Source organism: Telmatherina bonti (assembly GCF_933228915.1).
Source record: "Telmatherina bonti genome assembly, chromosome: 18".
Lineage (NCBI taxonomy): Eukaryota > Metazoa > Chordata > Actinopteri > Atheriniformes > Telmatherinidae > Telmatherina > Telmatherina bonti.
Genome location: NC_136616.1, coordinates 7,509,457 through 7,531,383, shown reverse-complemented (window position 1 = coordinate 7,531,383; position 21,927 = coordinate 7,509,457). Strand labels below are relative to the sequence as shown.

The 21,927-nt window shown below is 46.0% G+C and overlaps 1 protein-coding gene across 1 annotated transcript; it reads right to left on the bottom strand.

Moving 5' to 3' along the window:
• Positions 1–195: 195 nt before the first annotated feature.
• Positions 196–12,956, bottom strand: il13ra1 (interleukin 13 receptor, alpha 1). The gene is made up of 10 exons (XM_079257561.1): positions 12,786–12,956; positions 11,011–11,147; positions 9,925–10,051; positions 9,723–9,822; positions 7,954–8,126; positions 5,761–5,894; positions 5,128–5,251; positions 4,862–4,958; positions 4,700–4,778; positions 196–3,654 (listed from the first exon to the last, which is right to left on the bottom strand). The coding sequence occupies exons 1-10, from the start codon at positions 12,856–12,858 to the stop codon at positions 3,580–3,582; spliced, it is 1,119 nt and encodes a 372-aa protein (XP_079113687.1). The 5' UTR covers positions 12,859–12,956; the 3' UTR covers positions 196–3,579.
• Positions 12,957–21,927: the final 8,971 nt, after the last annotated feature.

Sequence of the window (21,927 nt, the reverse complement as noted above, 5' to 3'; positions counted from 1 at the left end):
TGTTGATATTATGCAAACCGTAATGAGCCACTTTTCTGAGAAAAAGCTAAAATAAAAACATATCAGCGGAAACGTTTCCTGACATAATGACTCAAAGTCTGGCTTGTGGATGATGTCAGGCAGGAAAAAGACACGTGTAAAACCAGAAAATATGAATAAAGGCATAATACTCAGCTGATGGGAGGAAACTTTTAGGATTTATTTGCTTCTTAAAACTTTATTCTTTTTACAAAACAGTTTTTTTTTTTAAAAACTCAGCTTCAGAACACAGTAAACAGACTATATTTATATATGTCTATAGATTTGTACATACAACAACTCACATTCTGGCTTCACAGTGTGTAGCAAATAAATGACAGAAAAAGGGTTGAAAAAATCCCAGTAAAAGACTAAACATGAACAAAATAAACATCTGATCTATCTGGGGGACATTCAGGCAGATTTCTGCTGCATCATCACCACTGAAAACAAAATATTTCTTTGGAAAATATCAAATGATAACATGTGACTTTAAGTTAGTGAAAACTGCGTAATACGTGACCTCAAACAGTGAAACACACATTTGTGTTTTGCAGACTGAAGTGGAACAGTGAAGGCACTTCATGCAGTTTGGAAGATGCTGCATTCAGGCCAACAGCGAGGTATCTCAGCCTGAGCTGGACCAGAACGAGAGCAGAGCTGCACCGCGTGGTGAGGCAGCAGCTTACGTTGCAGAAGCCGCCGCCACCAGTAACGCCCGGCTGCAGCCTGCAGAACGGGGCGGGGCTGGACGTCCAACCCCACCCAATATCCAGCACCGCCCCGTTCTCCAGGCTGCAGCCAAGACCCTCTCGCCGCCGCCGCCGCCTGAACGTTGCCTCTCCAGCTAAAAGCAGAAGAACTCAGAGGAGCAACATGTTTTCAGAGCGACTGTGCGTCGTCTCATAGCTTCATGAGATCAATGCCAGGGTTGCCGAGACATCTTCCAACAGAAATGAAACATCATGTAAATAGTTTGAGTTCAGCTGAATGAAAGCTGCTAAAACAAACCACTGACAAGCAGCAGTGCTGAAAGCACGTCATGGTCAAAGAACGTTGCTGGACAAACATCTTCAGTCTGGCAGCAAAGACAGAAAAACGTCAACAGAGTTTTAGCTGCAAACTGGGGGCTTTCTGCTGGTCTGGAGTGGTGAGTGGAGACGGTCTAACGGCGGTCTGGAGGGTAACCAGTCACAAAAAGACCACAACCATCTGTCCTCACCAGCAGCTTCTAACCATCCATCATCAGCCTGCAGAACCCAACTTCAAACAAACATTTCAGCAGGAGGAAATGCTGATTCTTGCGTTTTTCCAAACACCAGCTTGATGCCATCAAACACCAAGAAGGTTTTCTTTCTGTGTAAAACTGAAAAGATCTAAAGTGCGTTTAAAGTTCTGTGGAATAACAAAGAGTTTGTGCAGAATCTCTGTGGCTGCGAGCTCGCTTTCCTTCCACCACAGAGCCAGCTGGAACATGGAAGCACAAGGGGTGTCCAACATACGGCACAGGGGCCCAAAACCGGCCCACCAGATGGTCCAATCTGGTGGGCCCAGTAAAGGTGAAAATAACAGAAGAAATTTACTGCAATGTTTTTAATAAAAGTTACTGAAATTCCCAAGATGAGGTTGAATTTATCTGTAAATATAAAACATTTCTGTAGCAGGGGCATATCTGCTTCTTTCTTTCTCACTAAATAGATGGATAAAACATCAAATATCTTGAGAAATAAAATCATAAACACCTTATTTAAAGAAATATTTTGTTGAGATAACATACATTTTCCCTTTGAAATGGGATGTTACTTGGACTCCAGTTGCATTTCCAGTGACTTGATACTTGACTTGGACTCAAGTCAACTTTATTTCTAGAGCACTTTAACACAACGCCACAAAGTCCTGGACAAAGACGTAAAACATTTAAAAAGTGCAGAATAAAAGAAGTTAAAGGAATAAAGAATGAAAAAAACAAAAGTAAAACCTTCTCTAACCTATAGTGGCTAAAAAACGCTCCGTCCGCTCAGACCTCGGTTCCTCCAGAAGGAGCGGATCAGCTGATCTGAGGCACCGGGCCGGCGAGTACGGGGACGTACTGAGGGGCCAGACCATGTAGGGATTTAAAAACAAATAAAAGAACTTTAACATGAACTGATGCTGAAATAAGGTGTTCTCTCCTCCGTGCTCCAACCAGAAGACGAGCAGCGGCGCGGTGGAGACGTGAGAGAAACGACCGGCTGACCCTGAGATGAAGTCCGTTACAGCCGGATGGTGACGAAGGCAGGGATTATCGTCTCGAGTAGAAACAATCAAAACTATAAGCAACACGCTTGTTGCTTTACAAAGAACCAAATAATCCACCACATCCACCTTAAAACACACCTGGACAGGTTGACGGATGCTACAGCTACGATTAGCATCCGTCTTAGCAACAAGCGTAGAGCCGCAGCAGTGTGAACATTAGCTTGTTACTACGGTAACAACCTTCCTGGGCTTCGCCTCACGGAACGGTAAACGAGAACACGATGAACAGATAAGAGACATCCAGTGTGGCATTATGCAGAGATGGAAGACGGAAAACTCTACGGCAACTCTGGGAGGACAAACAACCTGCTCAGCCTCAAAATGCACCAGCATTGCCGGCAAAGCTACACTACCTTCATACTAAAACAGTCATCTCCTCCAGACGGGCTCCTCTGTGTTCAGAAAAACACACTTCACTCATAAACTGACTGCAGGACAAAACTCACACAGACTCGTTTCACCTTGACTGACAAGTCGTCACAAGTTCAACCACGAGTCGAAATTTGCCAGTATAGTAACAAGAGTATCGTATAGTAACGGCTTCAACAAAAACCGCCTGTGATCCTCCAGAGCTCAGACATTTAAACGAAAACCCCACTTTCCAAACCTATCTGCATTTTCTCATCCAGTTTAAACCAGTTCAGATGGTTGGAAACTTGTTTCATTTAAGCCTGTCAAACAGAAGATTACTTACTTTGAGCTATTTTTTAGAATGAGCTTTTATTTTCTTTTTTAGAAGGAAAACTGAAGCCTCACATACACGCAGCAGGTTTTAAAAAGCTTGATTTTAAAGGGAAAAAAGGAGAACATTAAAAAAAGAATCTTTTTCCGAACAACAAACGGAGACGTGTGTGACTGTAGCTGCCTCAGTGACTCTGCTGGGACACAGATGTAGAGTTGCTGCAGCTCTATTCGGTCCTGCTGCCCGGCACACAGCTGCATATGTCCAACACATTGCACAGAAGCCACGTCGCCGAGCACAGCTCAGCGCAGACGGACGTGCTGGGTGTCAGGTCTGCCCGCGCTGTAAGGGCTCGGACATGAATTATGTTGTAATTCATGCCTATAAAAAGAAAACTGAAGGACTTGATGTGAGCTCTTCTTCAGGTTGAATCGAGGCGACAGTGTTACCTCATCTGGGGAAATTGCAGTGGGAAGATTTCGTAACGGTTGTTGGGCACGATGCGTGGGAATGCAGGGCATAGTTCTTCTTTGGAAAAGCGGTCCGACATCGAACATGTGTCCACAGTCTGGTTTGATGGTTTAGGTATCGGCCACCAGAGTGACTTCACAGCTCACTTCTTTTTCTACTGGGCAGTACAAGTAGAAGTGAGAGTCCTGGGCAAAAGAGGAAGAAACAAAAGTGTCAAAACCAAATTTAACACCATTATCTCATTATTTCCACACATACGTGTGTGTGTGTGTGTGTGTATATGTACACACACACACACACACACACATACATACACATATATATATATATATATATATATATATGTGTGTATGTATGGCTCTTTTAACAGTGGTTCTTTACTTTCCCCAACCTAGCCATTATTGTGTGTGTTGGTAAGGATAAAAGTTTAACATTTCGTCAAACACAACCACAATAAATAAATTCTCATTTAGCTTTTCCATCTCCAGTAACGTGTAAATGCAGCCAGATGCTGCTTAGTTTTCAGTTCTTCTCTTCCACATGGGCTCTGAAATCCTGTTCTTGTGTCATTGTGTTGACACAAGAACCCCTGACTGGGACCCTGACTGGGACCCTGACTGAACCCCTGACTGGACCCCTGACTGGACCGCTTACTGGACCGCTTACTGGACCGCTTACTGGACCCCTGACTGGACCGCTTACTGGACCCCTGACTGGACCGCTTACTGGACCCCTGACTGGACCGCTTACCGGACCCCTTACTGGACCCCTGACTGGGACCCTGACTGGGACCCTGACTGAACCCCTGACTGGACCGCTTACTGGACCGGTTACTGGACCGCTTACTGGAACCCAGACTGGACAAGTCTACTCTCATCTTTAAGGCTCATTTTACAAAACTAGTTATAGGAACATGAAGCTAGCGATGAGTTTTATTTCTTGTCTTGTGTATTGGTGTGTATCGTTATGTTTATAACTTTCTCTCTTCTTGTTTGGTGTTTTAATGCTAATTATTTACCTGCCTGGGGAGCACAGAAAGAAATCAGGCATGTTTACGTCATGCTTGTTCGTGAACCTGAACGCTCCCAATTAAATAAACAAATAAATATCAGCGTTAAATGGATTCATTTTAAAAAACAAGGAAGAAAAGTGTCTGCGAACCAGGATTAAATAAGCGATGCCTTACACAGAACCATGTTTACACCCACCACCGGAAAATAAAACCGTTACCTCCATGTTGTTGTTGTTGGAAATATCACTCAGGAGGTTCCGAGGTTGTGGGATTTTGGGAAAGATACTGTCCTTATTTCTGGAAAGACATCATCATATCATCACAACTTCATAATGTCAGAGGAAGATGAGGAGAATACTGAGATTCAAGACTCAACATACCTCCTATAACACACGATGAAGAGCAGAGTCATACCAGCAAAGACCAAAGGAATGACACCTATAATGTACAGCCAGCTGGTACCATCCTCTTCACTGCCTACAAGCAAGAACATCCACAACATCCCGTTCAGCTAAGAGACAAATCGGCTGTTTCTCGTCTTTTACGGGGTATTTTTTCACTAAAAAGTTCCTAAACAAACCCCTCAACATCAGAAGGATGGTTAAAAAGATGGTTAAAGGAGAGGAAAACAAACAAATCAACATACCAACACATATCTGATCACCCGGTGGCGTGCTGCCTGCGTCTCTCTGGGCTACGACAGATACGCAGTAGCGACAGCGAGGGACCACATTCAGCGTATATGATGTCAACCCCTCAACAGACAACTCCTGTGAAGGAAAAAAACCATCAGGTAGTTCACTTTTCTATGCATGTGCATGCTGTGCGTAAAAAAACCTGTTTGATGATTTGTTTTTATGTAAACATCGTTTCCTTTTAAATGGCGCCTCATCCGTAAGGAAGATGGACTGGTGAGAGGAGCATCAGAGTTAAATATGTGACTCACATCCATGGAAATCCATTAAAAGTTGCCAAATCTTCACTGCTAATGCCAAAAAGCTGATTCTGCTGTGGGATGGCATCCCATTCTTATTTGTTAAATCAGCCAATGTGGCCGAGTGCTGCCACAAAAGGTTGTTCCCCGTCGGTGCGGCACGCCGCTCCTCATCTGTCTGGCACTGGTGGACATTTATCAAGCTTTCCATGGATGCAACCTGCACACTCTGCTGCTCATCCCAAGGAAAGGAAAACAACCCGGCTTTACGTCCGCATCAGGAAATACAGCAAAGAAATAATCCAGTTTATTTACTTCTAAGTTTACACCTGGCCGCCTCCTTACCTTCATCTGGTTGCACTCGGTGTAATTAATTTTATATCTCCAACTTGATGGTGCCAAGACTTCTGGAGCAACCCAGCTAATGTTCAGCTTGTTTCCTGTCTTGGTGACGTGGAACGTGAGAGGAGGTGGCCTCACTGCACACAGAAAGAGACACATTATGATGGTGCGTTCCAGTTGGCTGGGAAAACCAAGCGTCTGACACCATGACCACGTAGTTTCCCTTCCAGCTGCACCAGCTTGGACAAAAACCAGTTTGTGAGCATTTACATGCAAACTCTTCTCCATTTCTGGCTGAAATCTCCTGGAATTCTGCGTTGGGAGGACAGCTGGAACGCATGATAAACGTAAAAATCCCCGTCCAGAATTGTGTCGTTTTGGGAGTGGATCCCCCTCACGGACACAAACCCCCAAACACACACTTCTCACACACAGTTAGGGAAGGGCTGGGCGATATGACGATACAAACACACACTTCTCACACACAGTTAGGGAAGGGCTGGGCGATATGACGATACAAACACACACTTCTCACACACAGTTAGGGAAGGGCTGGGCGATATGACGATACAAACACACACTTCTCACACACAGTTAGGGAAGGGCTGGGCGATATGACGATACAAACACACACTTCTCACACACAGTTAGGGAAGGGCTGGGCGATATGACGATACAAACACACACTTCTCACACACAGTTAGGGAAGGGCTGGGCGATATGACGATACAAACACACACTTCTCACACACAGTTAGGGAAGGGCTGGGCGATATGACGATACAAACACACACTTCTCACACACAGTTAGGGAAGGGCTGGGCGATATGACGATACAAACACACACTTCTCACACACAGTTAGGGAAGGGCTGGGCGATATGACGATACAAACACACACTTCTCACACACAGTTAGGGAAGGGCTGGGCGATATGACGATACAAACACACACTTCTCACACACAGTTAGGGAAGGGCTGGGCGATATGACGATACAAACACACACTTCTCACACACAGTTAGGGAAGGGCTGGGCGATATGACGATACAAACACACACTTCTCACACACAGTTAGGGAAGGGCTGGGCGATATGACGATACATATCGTTTGGACGATGGAAAATGTTTATAGTTTCATATGAGGCTCTATTGTTTACGCCACCACAAGCTGCTTTACTGCAGTATTTTATGTCAAGATCCGCTTTACGGCACGCTGCAATACATAAACAAACATGGAGGAAGACGGTAGCAGACGTGTTTCAGAGGATAATTCACTAAAAGATGAGCAGCCAACCCAAACTGATGAGCTTGCTCCTAAAAGGGGGAAATTTCTGTCTGGATGCGGTTTGGATATAAAAAGAGCGACGTGGAACCGACAACAGACTAGCTCACAGTCCCAACAACGGACTCCGACACAACTAACTCATTTTATCACCTGCAGGAATCAGGATAAAGAATCCAGAATAAAGAATAGAGTCAACCAGCAAAAGCAGTAAAAGCAGCAAAAGCAGCGTCAAGTGGAGGCGAAAGCTCAGAATAAACTCCAAACGCTGCAGCAGGTTTTTACCTGTGGAACGTCATACGCCCATAGTTCCCCCAGATGGAAGGAGATCACTGCTGCTGTTGCCTAGCAACATCTGACACATAACTGATGGTTGACACAATGTTACACAGTTTTATATGGCTATGTATCGTTATGGGGTTATAAGATGAGACATATCGGGATATGAGGTTTTGGTCGCATCGCCCAGCCCCAAGTTAGAAACACAAAACTTCAGGATAAATTTAGAGAAAATGTAAAAAGCTCAGGTTGCGTTGGTATCGTCACACACCTGCAGGACATTAAGGAAGAATGAGAAGTCTTTCATGTAAGAATGCACCATCCTGGTCTGATGGCGTCTTTGTGTGAACAGGATGATGAGGAGGACTGTTCAGATCCAAGCTGTTAATGAACTTTCAGTCCTCCATTCAACGTTCAGACACGGTGAAGGTTGCTGTGTGTTTTAGGTTCATGCTGACATGTAGAAGGGGCCAAACTAACTTTTAGTGAGTAGTGTGTGTCCTGCTACCATGACCACGACATTTCCAGGCAACGACTGTAAGAACAGCTTCTCTTACATGGAACTAAAAAGGGAAGTGCTGCGTATTATTTCGTATTTCTTGTTGATTGTACATCACTGATCAGCGGCGACATACCGTTAGAAATTGTGCTTTTCTCAAAGGTGTTCCTCACGGACGTGTTGTTCCATGTCCCGTTGAAAAAGATATAAATGTCATTGAAGGGGGTAGCCTCCAGATCGCAGCTGCTCTGCCCATCACCAGTGTCGTCATGGTAACATTCCAGTGGCTCTGAGATGCTGTGTTCTAACCTTTAAACAGAAAGAAAACCGTTGTTTGGTATCAGATCTCACAAAAATTAAGCTAAAAACTTTTTAAGGAGATAAAAACAGATAACTGAATAAACAAAATGAAATAAAAAATAAAATAATATATAAATACATAAATAAATGAAATAAAATAAACTGAGATGAAATGAAATGAAAAAATAAAATGACTAGACTGGAACACACAGGAACTGCTGGTTTCGGGGGTCCTTGGCTGATAAATGACTCCAGACGGGGTATAATGTTTAAAAAGGTTGAGAACCACTGGTTTAAATGGTGGCGCGAGTTGTCCATAAATTGGTAGTTCGGTGGTTCAATTCCTGCTTCATCCTGGTGATTTTGCCCACTTTTCCTCCACTCGGGTGTGTGAACGTTTGGCGGTTGTCAGGGAGATCGTTGTCAGGGATACAACTCTGAGTAATGAATGAATTATTTGCAAGGCAGAAAGTCGGTGCAGTTAATCTGGATTATTGATTTACTTCAGAGTAAATGTTTTGTCTTGTTTCACATAAAAAAAACTGCAATTAGTGAATCTGAACCATCGTGCTCAGTTTGCCTCATCTTTTATCTTGAAGGGAAAAACAGAAACTTTGACATGTTGTGTTGAGGATTGAATGACTTGAGACGAGCATTTTCTGCTGGTTTTAACACGTTTCTCATTTGTCTAAAGCCTAAAATTGTTTTCTCATTTCAGTAAACAATAACAGAAGTAATAATCTGACTGAACTGGCAGATTAGTTCACTAAACCTGGGATGATTCAGACTAAAATCAAGTACTTTCCCCAAATATTAAGACAGGTGTAACCTGCCTCTGCCAGCTTCTGGAATAATCTGGTTTAGAAAGTTTCTGGATTATGATGGCTCATTTTAGCACCTATATTGATACTTGAGTATATTTCTTTCTTATAATTGTTGCAAAGTTTCATGTTTACGCTAGACTGGAAGAGGAGAAACAATAGAAGAGGGAGGAGAATAAAAGGGACTAAATACATCACACAGCAAGCAACAAGTCTGCAGCTAAAACACAGAAACCAGACAAGCAGCTGCTAAACCTGAACAGAAACATCCCACTGCCTGCCAGAAAACAAAGCAGACTATCACTGACTATCACCAACAACACACACAAGCTATCGGTGACTCCGTCTGCAGGACAACACGGTCACGGTAAGCATCTGTTAGTCAATGTGAGTGCAAAATATCAGGAATGGATTGTGTTCAGGGAGGAGTGTGATTGTGGATCTCTTCATACGCTGAGCTATCATAACCGTTGGAGGTTAACAGCTGATGGGAATCAACTTTTCCTCCTCTTCATTGTCCGTTACATGTCCAAACATGGCTCGAGCGTCCCGCAGGAGTAAAAAGCTCTGGCTTGCAGAACCCTGAACAAGGAAGTCCGCCCTGAACTCCAGCTCATTTCCATATGCAGGAAGTGCAGCAGTGACAGAACAAGCTGACCTGTGTGTCTCAGGAACTGTTGCAAAACAGCAACAGATTTCATTATACGGAGCCGACTGAGTCAACATCCCCTCCTCCGAGTTGTCATGAGTAAACACGAGCATGAAAAGGTAGAAGTGTGCATACTGATAGAAAACGCGGAGATCAGGAATGTGCCTTTTTGGGGACCAGGAGCAGCGAACCCGAGTAGAAGAATAGCTGTAGCACTCCAAGTTTTCCACAAGCTCTGGAGGAACAGAAGCACAAACACAAGTCTTCATCAACCGCTTCAAAAAGCTGCAATTTATTCAAGTCAAAGGCTTTGTCTGCAGGAAAGCTTTGAAACTACCTGGGTAGTTGATGCGGAAGGTCGCAGCCTCACTCTTTTTACCATTACAAAGTGTTCTAACCGACCAATGCAGAAATCCTCCCTCCATTATCATAAATTTACTGATATCTGGGGTTTTCAAAGGAATCTTTAAAAACAGAAAACAGTTAAAAACAACGAGAACATTTAATCCGTTAAAATCATCTAGAAGCTCTGCTGTTATGTTTATTCTGCCACAATGATTTATGCATTTAATTTATAGACTGTATGAAGCCAACATAGAGCCAACACGTCTTGTTTCTTAAACGTTTACTTATCACCCCACCCTCCACAAACTACACATTACATAGGAATGGGAGGCGTTCACATTGTTACGGAGGTTAGAAAGGAAACATGATATATGCAACACTGGTATCTGTGTCAGGTTGAGTCTCTGAGGAGAAAAACATTAACAGATACTGAAAGTGAAACGTTTCAGCATTTCATAGAAAACTCTGGAAACTTCTGGGAAATGAGGGGAGCACTTTCTCCAGTTTGAGCAGAGGAATGTTGTCCCGTTCTGGTCTAATGCAGGACTTTACTGCTCTACAGGAAGACCTGTTCTCAAAGAGGGCCTGGACTACACAAACATTCAGACCTCCAGCCTTGTCCTGAGCATACAGAGATTCCTTCTGATTCTCTGAATCTTTCGATAATAATATGAACTGTATATGATGGGATCCTCAGAGTCTTCTTCAGAGCCTTCTGTACTTCATGTTCTAACTTTTTACAGATGTGTCGCTGCCTTCAGATTCACAGCCAGCTCATTTCCCATGAAATGACAAACTGTCTCAGTTCCAACATCTGATAAGTTCTTTATCTTCAACTAAAACTAAAATGTGGGTTTATGAGATTATTCTAAACAAAACATTTTAAAGAGCCTGAAGAACTCGACACCATCCTGCTCCTCATGTAGTTTCTCCTCTTTTTTTTTTTAGGTACGTACATTACTGACACGCTGGATTATTAAAATAAATCTAAACGAGTCACGTAAACAGAAGACAGACAACTGCACACATGAGCTTATAAGAATTTCTTTTATAAACAGGCAGGAATTAAAATACTTACTTCAAATTCAGCTTTTTCAGAGTCTCCTGGTGTTATATTTACCAGATATGTGCAGTTTGTCACTGGCTCCCAAGACAAGGCTGGTGTGAAGGCAGAAATCCATCTCAGGGACAGATTTCGTGGTGGGAAAATTTTATCTGAATGTAAAAAGAAAAAGAGAAAAACAGCATGTAACATCTGTGATCTCCAGCTTAACTCTGTCATTCCTGTTCCTGGATCCATCTATATTTGGACAACAGCTTTGCCTTCAGGGTTGGATGGAAAAGTTGCAGCTTTGCCTTCAGGGTTGGATGGAAAAGTTGCAGCTTTGCCTTCAGGGTTGGATGGAAAAGTTGGACCACCAGACCAGCTGCTGGCAGACATCCGAGCCGTTTTCTTCCGGCTGGTCCCAGGAGGAGAAACTCGACCCACTTCCGACTATTGTGAGAAAATTAACTGCATTTAAACATGGTTGTGTTTTCCACTAATATATCATCTCATTCCACAGAGAGTAAACTACTTTATTCTAAACTCTGCTAAATGTAAAAGACTTCCCAGACAGCTGAGAAAACTGATGTTTACAGTGATTGCTGGGAACACTGGGAAGCATGGGTGAGAAACTGGTTTATTTGCAGGGACTGCTGGGAACACTGGGAAGCATGGCCGGGAAACTGGTTTATTTGCAGGGACTGCTGGGAACACTGGGAAGCATGGCCGGGAAACTGGTTTATTTGCAGGGACTGCTGGGAACACTGGGAAGCATGGCCGGGAAACTGGTTTGTTTACAGTGACTGCCGGGAACACTGGGAAGCATGGCCGGGAAACTGGTTTGTTTACAGTGACTGCCGGGAAAACTGGGAAGCATGGCCGGGAAACTGGTTTGTTTACAGTGACTGCCGGGAACACTGGGAAGCATGGCCGGGAAACTGGTTTGTTTACAGTGACTGCCGGGAACACTGGGAAGCATGGCCGGGAAACTGGTTTGTTTACAGTGACTGCCGGGAACACTGGGAAGCATGGCCGGGAAACTGGTTTGTTTACAGGGACTGCCGGGAACACTGGGAAGCATGGCCGGGAAACTGGTTTGTTTACAGGGACTGCCGGGAACACTGGGAAGCATGGCCGGGAAACTGGTTTGTTTACAGGGACTGCCGGGAACACTGGGAAGCATGGCCGGGAAACTGGTTTGTTTACAGGGACTGCCGGGAACACTGGGAAGCATGGCCGGGAAACTGGTTTGTTTACAGGGACTGCCGGGAACACTGGGAAGCATGGCCGGGAAACTGGTTTGTTTACAGGGACTGCCGGGAACACTGGGAAGCATGGCCGGGAAACTGGTTTGTTTACAGGGACTGCCGGGAACACTGGGAAGCATGGCCGGGAAACTGGTTTGTTTACAGGGACTGCCGGGAACACTGGGAAGCATGGCCGGGAAACTGGTTTGTTTACAGTGACTGCCGGGAACACTGGGAAGCATGGCCGGGAAACTGGTTTGTTTACAGGGACTGCCGGGAACACTGGGAAGCATGGCCGGGAAACTGGTTTGTTTACAGTGACTGCCGGGAACACTGGGAAGCATGGCCGGGAAACTGGTTTGTTTACAGGGACTGCCGGGAACACTGGGAAGCATGGCCGGGAAACTGGTTTGTTTACAGGGACTGCCGGGAACACTGGGAAGCATGGCCGGGAAACTGGTTTGTTTACAGGGACTGCCGGGAACACTGGGAAGCATGGCCGGGAAACGCTGTCAATAACAAACAAAACAACTAAAGTTGTTGACATAAAGTTTGTCTCACCTGTTGCTGGTTCAGCTGCTAAAAACAGCAAATTAAACAGGAGAAGTCCCAAACTTTGGAAAATCTTCTTCATTGTTTTCTTCTTTTTCTGAACTTTTGTTCTTCTTCTGTTGAATATGTCCCCCTCTTGTTCTTCTTCTTCTTCTTCTCAGTCTTTTGCTTTTTCTTCTTCTCTTGTGGGATAAAAGACGTTTCCTGCTCCTGGAATTCCTCCTGGTTTAATGTCTTTGTTCGGCGCAAAGGAGAAAGAGCAGAAGAGACGTGGAAAGTGGAGTAGTTAGTTCTGTTCCGAGCAGAAGAGACGTGGAAAGTGGAGTAGTTAGTTCTGTTCCGAGCAGAAGAGACGTGGAAAGTGGAGTAGTTAGTGGGAAGGCTGCTCGCCACGTTGTGCATAGTTGGGGTGTGGACTATGACTCAGTGGGGGCAGTACATAAAAACAGGAACTTAAGATTGTTAAAGAAAAGGTCAGAAACAGGTTTACAGACACTTAAAGCGCTTCCATTGGATCATTACTTTACCCAGACTCAGTAATAACTGATACTTGGTTATAAAGAATATTTCTGTTCAGGCTGAGAAACATTTTACATGTCAAATAACTAAACTAAAATCCAAAGTTCTTCTAAAAGTCCTGAAATGTGCTTTACAGGTTTATCTGAGACTGATATGAGGTATCCAAGTTAGGGTCACCCTATAGTTTCCTGTTCCTAAAATCCTGTGGGAATTCCTGATTTACACTGATAAACTGGTGACAGTGGACAAACTGGACATCTGCGGTGGACAAACCACAGGAGACACAAGTGACTATCTGACCTCAAAAATATGACCTGTCATTACTGAACCTGTTTAAACTTTGACACCCGCTATGGAAACGTCTCACAGATCCTATTTGTACACAAAAAAAGTTAAACATCCCTCACTATTCCTGTTTGTATCTTAAAACTTAAAAATGAAAAAAAAAAAGGGAACTTGGCATTTAGGTTAACATTTAAATGAGGAAAGGGTCACGATAAAGATGATTCATACTTTAGCCCATAATCAGTAAAGATAGTGATTAATTAAACCATTTAGCCTATGTTACGTGTAACACACATTTTTACATATATACATATATATATATATATATATATATATATATATATATATATATATATATACATATATATACATATATATATATATATACGTGTATAAATATAAAAGAGCCCCTCCCTGAGCCGTCACCTTATCGTGGTGGAGGGGTTTGTGTGTCCCAAAGATCCAAGCAGCTATGTTGTCTGGGGCTTTATGCCCCTGGTAGGGTCACCCATGGCAAACAGGTGTCTATGGGAGGGACCAGACCAAGTACGGCTCACAAGACCCCTATGATGTACACAAATTCGGGCAGAAATGTTCCCTTGCCCGGACGCAGGTTACCGGGACCCCCCTCTGGAGCCAGGCCTGGAGGTGGGGTACGTGAGCCAGCGTCTGGTGGCCAGGCCTTTACCCATGGGGCCCGGTCGGGCTCAGCCCGAAAGGGTTACATGGGCCCCACCTCCCGTGGGCTCACCATCTGCGGGAGGAGCCGTAGGGGTCGGGTGCAGTGTGAGCTGGGCGGCAGCAAGGGGCGGGGACCCTGGTGGTCCGATCCCCGGCTGCAGAAGCTGGCTCTAGGGACGTGGAACGTCACCTCTCTGGTGGGGAAGGAGCCTGAGCTTGTGCGCGAGGTTGAGCGGTTTCCGGCTAGATATAGTTGGACTCACCTCGACGCATGGCTTGGGCTCTGGAACCAGAACCCTCGAAAGGGGCTGGACCTTCTTCCACTCTGGAGTTGCTCATGGTGGGAGGCGCCGAGCAGGTGTGGGCATTCTCATCAGCCCCCAGCTTGGTGCCTGCACGTTGGGGTTTACCCCGGTGGATGAAAGGGTAGTTTCCCTCCGCCTCCGGGTGGGGGGACGGGTCCTGACTGTTGTCTGTGCTTATGCACTGAACAGCAGTTCAGAGTACCCACCCTTTCCGGAGTCCTTGGAGGGAGTGCTGGAGGGGGCTCCTTCTGGGGACTCCATTGTTCTGCTGGGGGACTTCAATGCTCATGTGGGTAATGACAGTGAGACCTGGAGGGGAGTGATTGGGAGGCATGGTCTCCCCCCCCCCTCTGAACCCAAATGGTGTTTTGTTATTGGACTTCTGTGCTCGTCATGGATTGTCCATAACGAACACCATGTTCCAACATAAGAGTGTCCATATGTACACCTGGCATCAGGATTTCCTGGGCCACAGTTCGATGATCGATTTTGTATTCGTATCGTTGGACCTGCGGCCACATGCCTTGGACACTCGGGTGAAGGGGGGGGCGGAGCTGTCAACTGATCACCACCTGATGGTGAGTTGGCTCAGATGATGGGGGAGGAAGCCGGTCAGATCTGGTAGGCCCAAACGTGTTGTGAGGGTCTGCTGGGAACGTCTGGCTGAGTCCCCCATCAGAGCGAGCTTCAACTCCCACCTTCAGCAGAGCTTCGAACATGTCCCGAGTGAGGCGGGGGACATTGAGTCCGAATGGGCTGTGTTCCGTGCCTCTATTGCTGAGGCGGCCAGCCGGAGCTGTGGCTGTAAGGTCGTTGGTGCCTGTCGTGGTGGTAATCCCAGGACTCGTTGGTGGACACCAGCAGTGAGGGATGCCGTCAAGCTGAAGAAGGAGTCTTCTTGGCCTGTGGGACTCTGGAGGCAGCTGATGGGTACCGACAGGCTAAGCGGCATGCGGCTTCGGCTGTTGCCGAGGCAAAAACTCGGGCATGGGAGGAGTTTGGCGAGGCCATGGAGAAAGACTTCCGGACAGCTTCGAGGAGATCCTGGTCCACCATCCGGCGGCTCAGGAGGGGGAAGCAGTGCTCCATCAATACTGTGTACAGTGGAGATGGGGAGCTGCTGACCTCAACTCGGGACGTTGTGGGTCGGTGGAAGGAATACTTCAAAGACCTCCTCAATCCTACCAACACGTCTTCCGATGAGGAAGCAGAGCTGGTGGACTCAGGGGTGGACTATCCTATCTCTGGGGTTGAAGTTGCTGAGGTGGTCAAAAAGCTCCTTGGCGGCAAGGCCCCGGGGGTGGATGAGATCCGCCCGGAGTTCCTTAAGGCTCTGGATGCTGTGGGGCTGTCCTGGCTGACATGCCTCTGCAGTATCACGTGGACATCGGGGGCACCCCAGTCTGCCAATCTGGATTGGCAGACTGGGGTGGTGGTCCCCCTTTTTAAGAAGGGGGACCGGAGGGTGTGTTCCAGTTACAGGGGAATCACACTCCTCAGCCTCCCTGGTAAGGTCTATTCAGGGGTCCTGGAGAGGAGGGTCCATCGGATAGTCGAATCCCGGATTGAGGAGGAGCAGTGTGGTTTTTGTCCTGGTCGCGGAACAGTGGACCAGCTCTATACCCTCTTTGAGGTCCTGGAGGGGGCATGGGAGTTTGCCCAACCAGTCTACATGTGCTTTGTGGACCTGGAGAAGGCATTCAACCGTGTCCCCCGGGGGCTCCTGTGGCGGGTACTCCGGGAGTATGGGGTACCGGACCCCCCTGTACGAGCTGTCCGGTCCCTGTACGACAGGTGTCAGAGCTTGGTTCGCATTGCCGGTAGTAAGTCGGATTTGTTTCCGGTGAGGGTTGGACTCCGCCAAGGCTGCCCTTTATCACCGATTCTGTTCATAACTTATATGGACAGAATTTCTAGGCGCAGCCGAGGTGTTGAGGGGATCCGACTTGGTGGCCTCAGGATTGGGTCTCTGCTTTTTGCAGATGACGTGGTCCTGTTGGCTTCATCTGGTCGTGATCTCCAGCTCTCGCTTGAGCGATTCGTGGCCGAGTGTGAAGCAGCTGGGATGAGAATCAGCACCTCCAAATCTGAGACCATGGTCCTCAGCCGGAATAGGGTGGATTGCCCTCTCCAGGTTGGGAGTCAGGTCCTGCCTCAAGTGGAGGAGTTTAAATATCTCGGGGTCTTGTTCACGAGTGAGGGAAGGATGGAGCGCGAGATCGACAGACAGATCGGTGCGGCATCTGCAGTAATGCGGACTCTGCGCCGGTCTGTCGTGGTGAAGAAGGAGCTGAGCCAGAAGGCGAAGCTTTCGATTTACCAGTCGATCTACGTTCCTACCCTCACCTATGGTCATGAGCTGTGGGTCGTGACCGAAAGAACCAGATCTCGTATGCAGGCGGCTGAAATGGGTTTCCTCCGCAGGGTGGCCGGGCTCTCCCTTAGAGATAGGGTGGGGAGCTTGGTCATCCTGGAGGGGCTCAGAGTAGAGCCACTGCTCCTCCGCATTGAGAGGAACCAGTTGAGGTGGCTCGGGCATCTGGTCAGGATGCCTCCTGGACCTCCCTGGTGAGGTGTTCCAGGCACGTCCCTCTGGGGGGAGACCCCGGGGAAGACCCAGGACACGCTTGAGGGATTATATCTCTCGGCTGGCCTGGGAACGCCTCGGGATCCCCCCTGCAGAGTTGGCAAATGTGGCTGGGGAGAGGGAAGTCTGGGTTTCCCTGCTTAGGCTGCTGCCCCCGCAACCCGACCCCGGATAAGCGGCAGAAGATGAAGATGAATATAAAAGAGGTTGCATCAGAGGTTCATAATTGCCACTAACAATAAATAACATGTTTAAACTTAAAACTGGTCTTTATTTCCTTTTAACTTTGAGTAGAAAGAAATGGAGAAACACGCATAAATACACCTTTGCAACACACACATCACTTTTCTTGCTGCATGGTTAGCAGTAAAAACCACCACCAGACCATCAGGGCTGAACCAAGTGGCAGAAAGCAGAAGAAGAAAGGTTGCGCTCGTTTTAAGGAAGGAAGAGCACGTAACTGATGTTGATGAAGCATCTGTTCGACACTTCATCTGTGATAAAGCAACAGGACTGCACAAAAGCAACACAGTACACACTACATTTCATGTTTTCTCAGATATTTACACAAATTAAAGTTTCTTTTGAAAAGCTGCGTACACAGGTGGAAAATGCCCATGAAGACCAGAGATTTCCATTGTGAGAAAACCCAATTTCTATCCAGAGAATAGAAAACAATGGAAGTCTGAAGCTAAGGGAAACCAGTGTGAGCCCAACAGTCCAGGGGCCTCATTTATGGAGCTGTCACACGCACAAACCCCGGCGTACGCCAATTATAGTCAACTTTTGGGATTTATCAAAACACGACTTGGTGGTAAAATGTCCCTACCTCCATGCCAACTCTGACCCTGGCGTACGCAGAAAATGTGGAGAAACGGGAAACGGCGACACCAAAGGCAGAAAATAAAACCAAAGAAATGGTGTTCAAAATCAAATGTAAACTTTTACGTAGAATGTTGTACATTAACAGCATTTGCAAAAAATAAAATAAATTTTTTAAAAAAAGAAGAAAATGCACATTTGATATTGTTCTTCCACAACGTAAAACGTCAACCACTAAAATCTGTTCAGAAACTAAGCAGTTCTACATGTTATAAAAACCATTTCATACAGTTAATAAGTCGTACAGAAGCTGCCATAATATTAAAGCTCTAAATGAATAAGTGCATTAAAATGACGTGGTTGCCCATGATCAGGCTGATCAAGGTGTTTCCCCGACCTGCAGATACAGAACATGAAGGGATGGTTGGATATAATATGTGCCCAAATGCGTAAAGGCGCACAGTGGCTTATCTGTCCCAGGGAACCGGCACCTTCCAAACGGAAATGACTGACAAGTCGAGGCTGATCACTCCTTTTCCCAACCCAGAGCGCAGAACAGAACTATGTACGTCACAACCAGACACGCCGTGGTGTCGCACCATCAGCCATATGAAGTGCTGGCGGAGGTGCCTCCATGCCCAGGAGGAAACCTGTTGTACAGCTGCAGATGTGTGCAGATAGTGGAGGCGCTATATAACATGGTACTGAATGGCGTCAGCACTTCACCTGCGTTCACCTGATCAATCATCCAATCTGAATGATTGTGTTGTCAATCATCCTCTCACGTTGGAACCAAACGCTGCTGCTTTACGTCTAGAAGTGATGCAACACATCAGAGGTGGAGAATTCTCATTTATTCACAAGTTTATCTTTAGTGTGGTTTCTGTCAGGGTGGTGTTTATTTCTCTCCATCTCCTGCACCTCCTCCTTCATGGTGATTATTGGTTCCTCTGCGAGGACACCGCAGCTAGGACACAAGGTGGAACCACTGCCCCCCCCCTCTCCGACCACATCTGCAGCGCTGCAACCCAGCTGGGACACACAGGAACACCAGTATGTTCCCAGTAAATAAACTGGAGCCAGAGACGTCTCATTTATGTCCGTTCATTTTATAATCTGAAACAAAGGAATGAAGCACTTCCAGCATCATCTGGAGCATTTTGTTCCAGCGTATCTCTGGACTCCTTCATTTCCCCGCCAGCTTCTAATCTGTGGGAGTGGGCACCGCCCCCCCTTTCTCCTCCTGTGGACCAAGATGCACTTTCTCCCTACATTTTATTGTCTGACCACTTTATTTGTCCTTTCTGGATAAGTCCGGTGGTCTGATGAGACGCTGGCAGCATCTGTCCCCTGCTGACCTCCTCTGTCTTTCTGGTGGTGCTGATGTCCATCCCGTCTCCACCCGATAAAATACTTTTACATTTTACAACCTTATCTATTAGAATTTCTACCTCATTTTCCAGAAAATTCCTCTTTTGGGCTTTTTTTCCCTGCTGAACCGTCATGGAAATTAGATTGATTAATATTTATCAGGGGTGTTCACCTGACTTTTTATAGCCATCATGTGGGCGTGACGAGATGCTCCCTCACGTGCGCAAAATTTGTGTTGATCCTTATTTATGAAGTGAAACAGGCGTGGGACGTGCGTGCGCACCGCTTTGCAAATCATGAAGTTTTTTGTGCCGCATTTCCTGTTTTCCGTACGTACGCCACCTGTAGTCAGCGTTGCTACGCACAGTTTGATAAATGAGGCCCCAGGTCAGCAGGAACAATGGCTTCCTTCACAGTCGCAGTATCAACATTTACTTTCGTATGTGCATGATGCTCCCACTCCAGCGCTCAGAAAGGGCCATTAATGTACAGCCCCATGAGCAAGAATCATAAAAAAGGTTACACTACATCAGTATCACAGTCTTTATTTTCCATTTGCTGCTTCAAACAGTTTAAGCACAGCTTATTTACAGCATCCAACCAAAAGGTTCCCTCTGCGTCCTCGTCTGTTGTCCTGGTTAGCATAGCGGTCTTTATGTCTGGGTCCTCAGCGGGGCAGTGACTCTGTGCACTTTTGTGTCTCATCCGTGGCGCAATTCATCAGCATGCATTTCCTCTCCCAGGAAGAGAACTTATTATCAAGTAGATCCTTGTTTTTTTTGCCAACTTTTAATGGTTGAAGTCTCCTGACTGCAGTCAGGTCTGTACAGCACAGATTCCGTCCTGCAAAGTCCGGATTCAGCACCAGACCTGAAGCTTCCTGAAGAGGTAAGTGGGACAAATCCTTCCATCCTGCTCCTATGTTACTCATGAAAAGATCCTGACTGACTGAAGTTGAGTTCAGGTCCAGCTGCCCTGCAGGTATTTTTATGCGCATGTCTGATTACATCTGGAATCTTCCATGTTGCTGGGGGTTTTGGGTAAAAGACAGACTCTTATGGATTCACTTGCTTCTGGTGTGGGTGTGTACAGAGGTACAGGTCCGGTCTGGAAAACAAACAAGTGGAAGAAGTTTCCAAGGAGATAAAGAAAGTCTTGGATGTTTAGAAGCTTTTCTAAAATGTACCTTTGTAGCTACGTTTCCATTCATCACTTCCTTAAAGAAGTTTGATGGTCGTGGGATCTCAGGACAGATGATTGATCTGTGCCTACAAACAGACAAAAAAACAGCATATCAGTAGGACAAACGGTGAAGTAAAACGGTTTCTCAGAAATGAAACCAACACTTCTGTAAACCTGATCAACTTGTTTTTTAATGGAAGAGTATCGTTTCACCCGGACGCTTGCGAATCATTTACAACATGTTCAAGTGAGATTTCGTGATGCCAAAGATTCCTTGGAACCACTTTGTTTGCATCAGTGTTTCCTAAAGGAAGGCCTGTTCTCTCAGTAGATGCTGGTTTATGCACAACACTCCAACATTTCAGCATCTGAACAGTCGTCTCCTTCATGCAAATTCATTTGGAATCCTGGTTATGACATACACTAAAGCACATAGACACCCGCCAACATCAATCTCTTCAGGTACTTTCCACGGTTTAGTTGTGGGAGGCCGAATATTTCATAACCTTTAGCGGGTTTACAGAAAATGACGGTTTCATAGCAACAAGCTACTTTTCTGAGAAACACTTAGGAGCAGATTGATTTGATCTGAGTAAAGCGTTTTTATCTTTACAGATCCTGTTTTTCAGTGTTCTATGTTGCAGGATCGGTCCTCGACACACACGTCTTTCACACACACAGACTGTTTCTGAGGAGCCAGATGCAGAACTTTGAGTGGTGGATGAAGCTCTTTCATGCACGTACCTCCTGAAGCAGAATAAGGACAGCATGACGCAGAGGATGAGGATGATGGGGATGACGATGATAGTGACTGTGCTGGAACAAAACATTGTGGCTTCTACAATAAAGAAGAAAAACTCACATCAGCTTTTTAAAAACGATGCAAGACTTTTGGCTCAAGTCAGTATCTGAAAAGTCAAACCTTCAAAACATCTTAGCTCCTACATTTAGATGCTACTGAGTCTACATCAGGGAAACCGGAGTGTATTCAGCATGAAAAATCTAGTAAACAGGCTCTTAGATAAATAAAAACAACAATAATCATTGCTCAATGGCACTTCAACCTCCAGTAGATGGCGCACTTGTTCCATAACAAACCGGAGTATTTCCCAACTGACAACAATCCCACACTGGGACCCCCTACACAGTGGTACACCCTACCACTGTGTAGGTAGGGTGTACCACTGCTACACAGTGGTACACCCTACCACTGTGTAGCAGGTACCACTGTGTACGGGGTCCCAGTTGGTAGGCCAATTGCGGGTGGTAGGCCTGCAATTCATACATCCCCCACCTGGGGCTCAAACCAGCAACCTTCTTCCTGTGAGGCTGCAGTGCTGACCCCTACGCCACTGTGCCAACTAAAATGTTATAATTACTGTTATTTAAATCTGTCAGC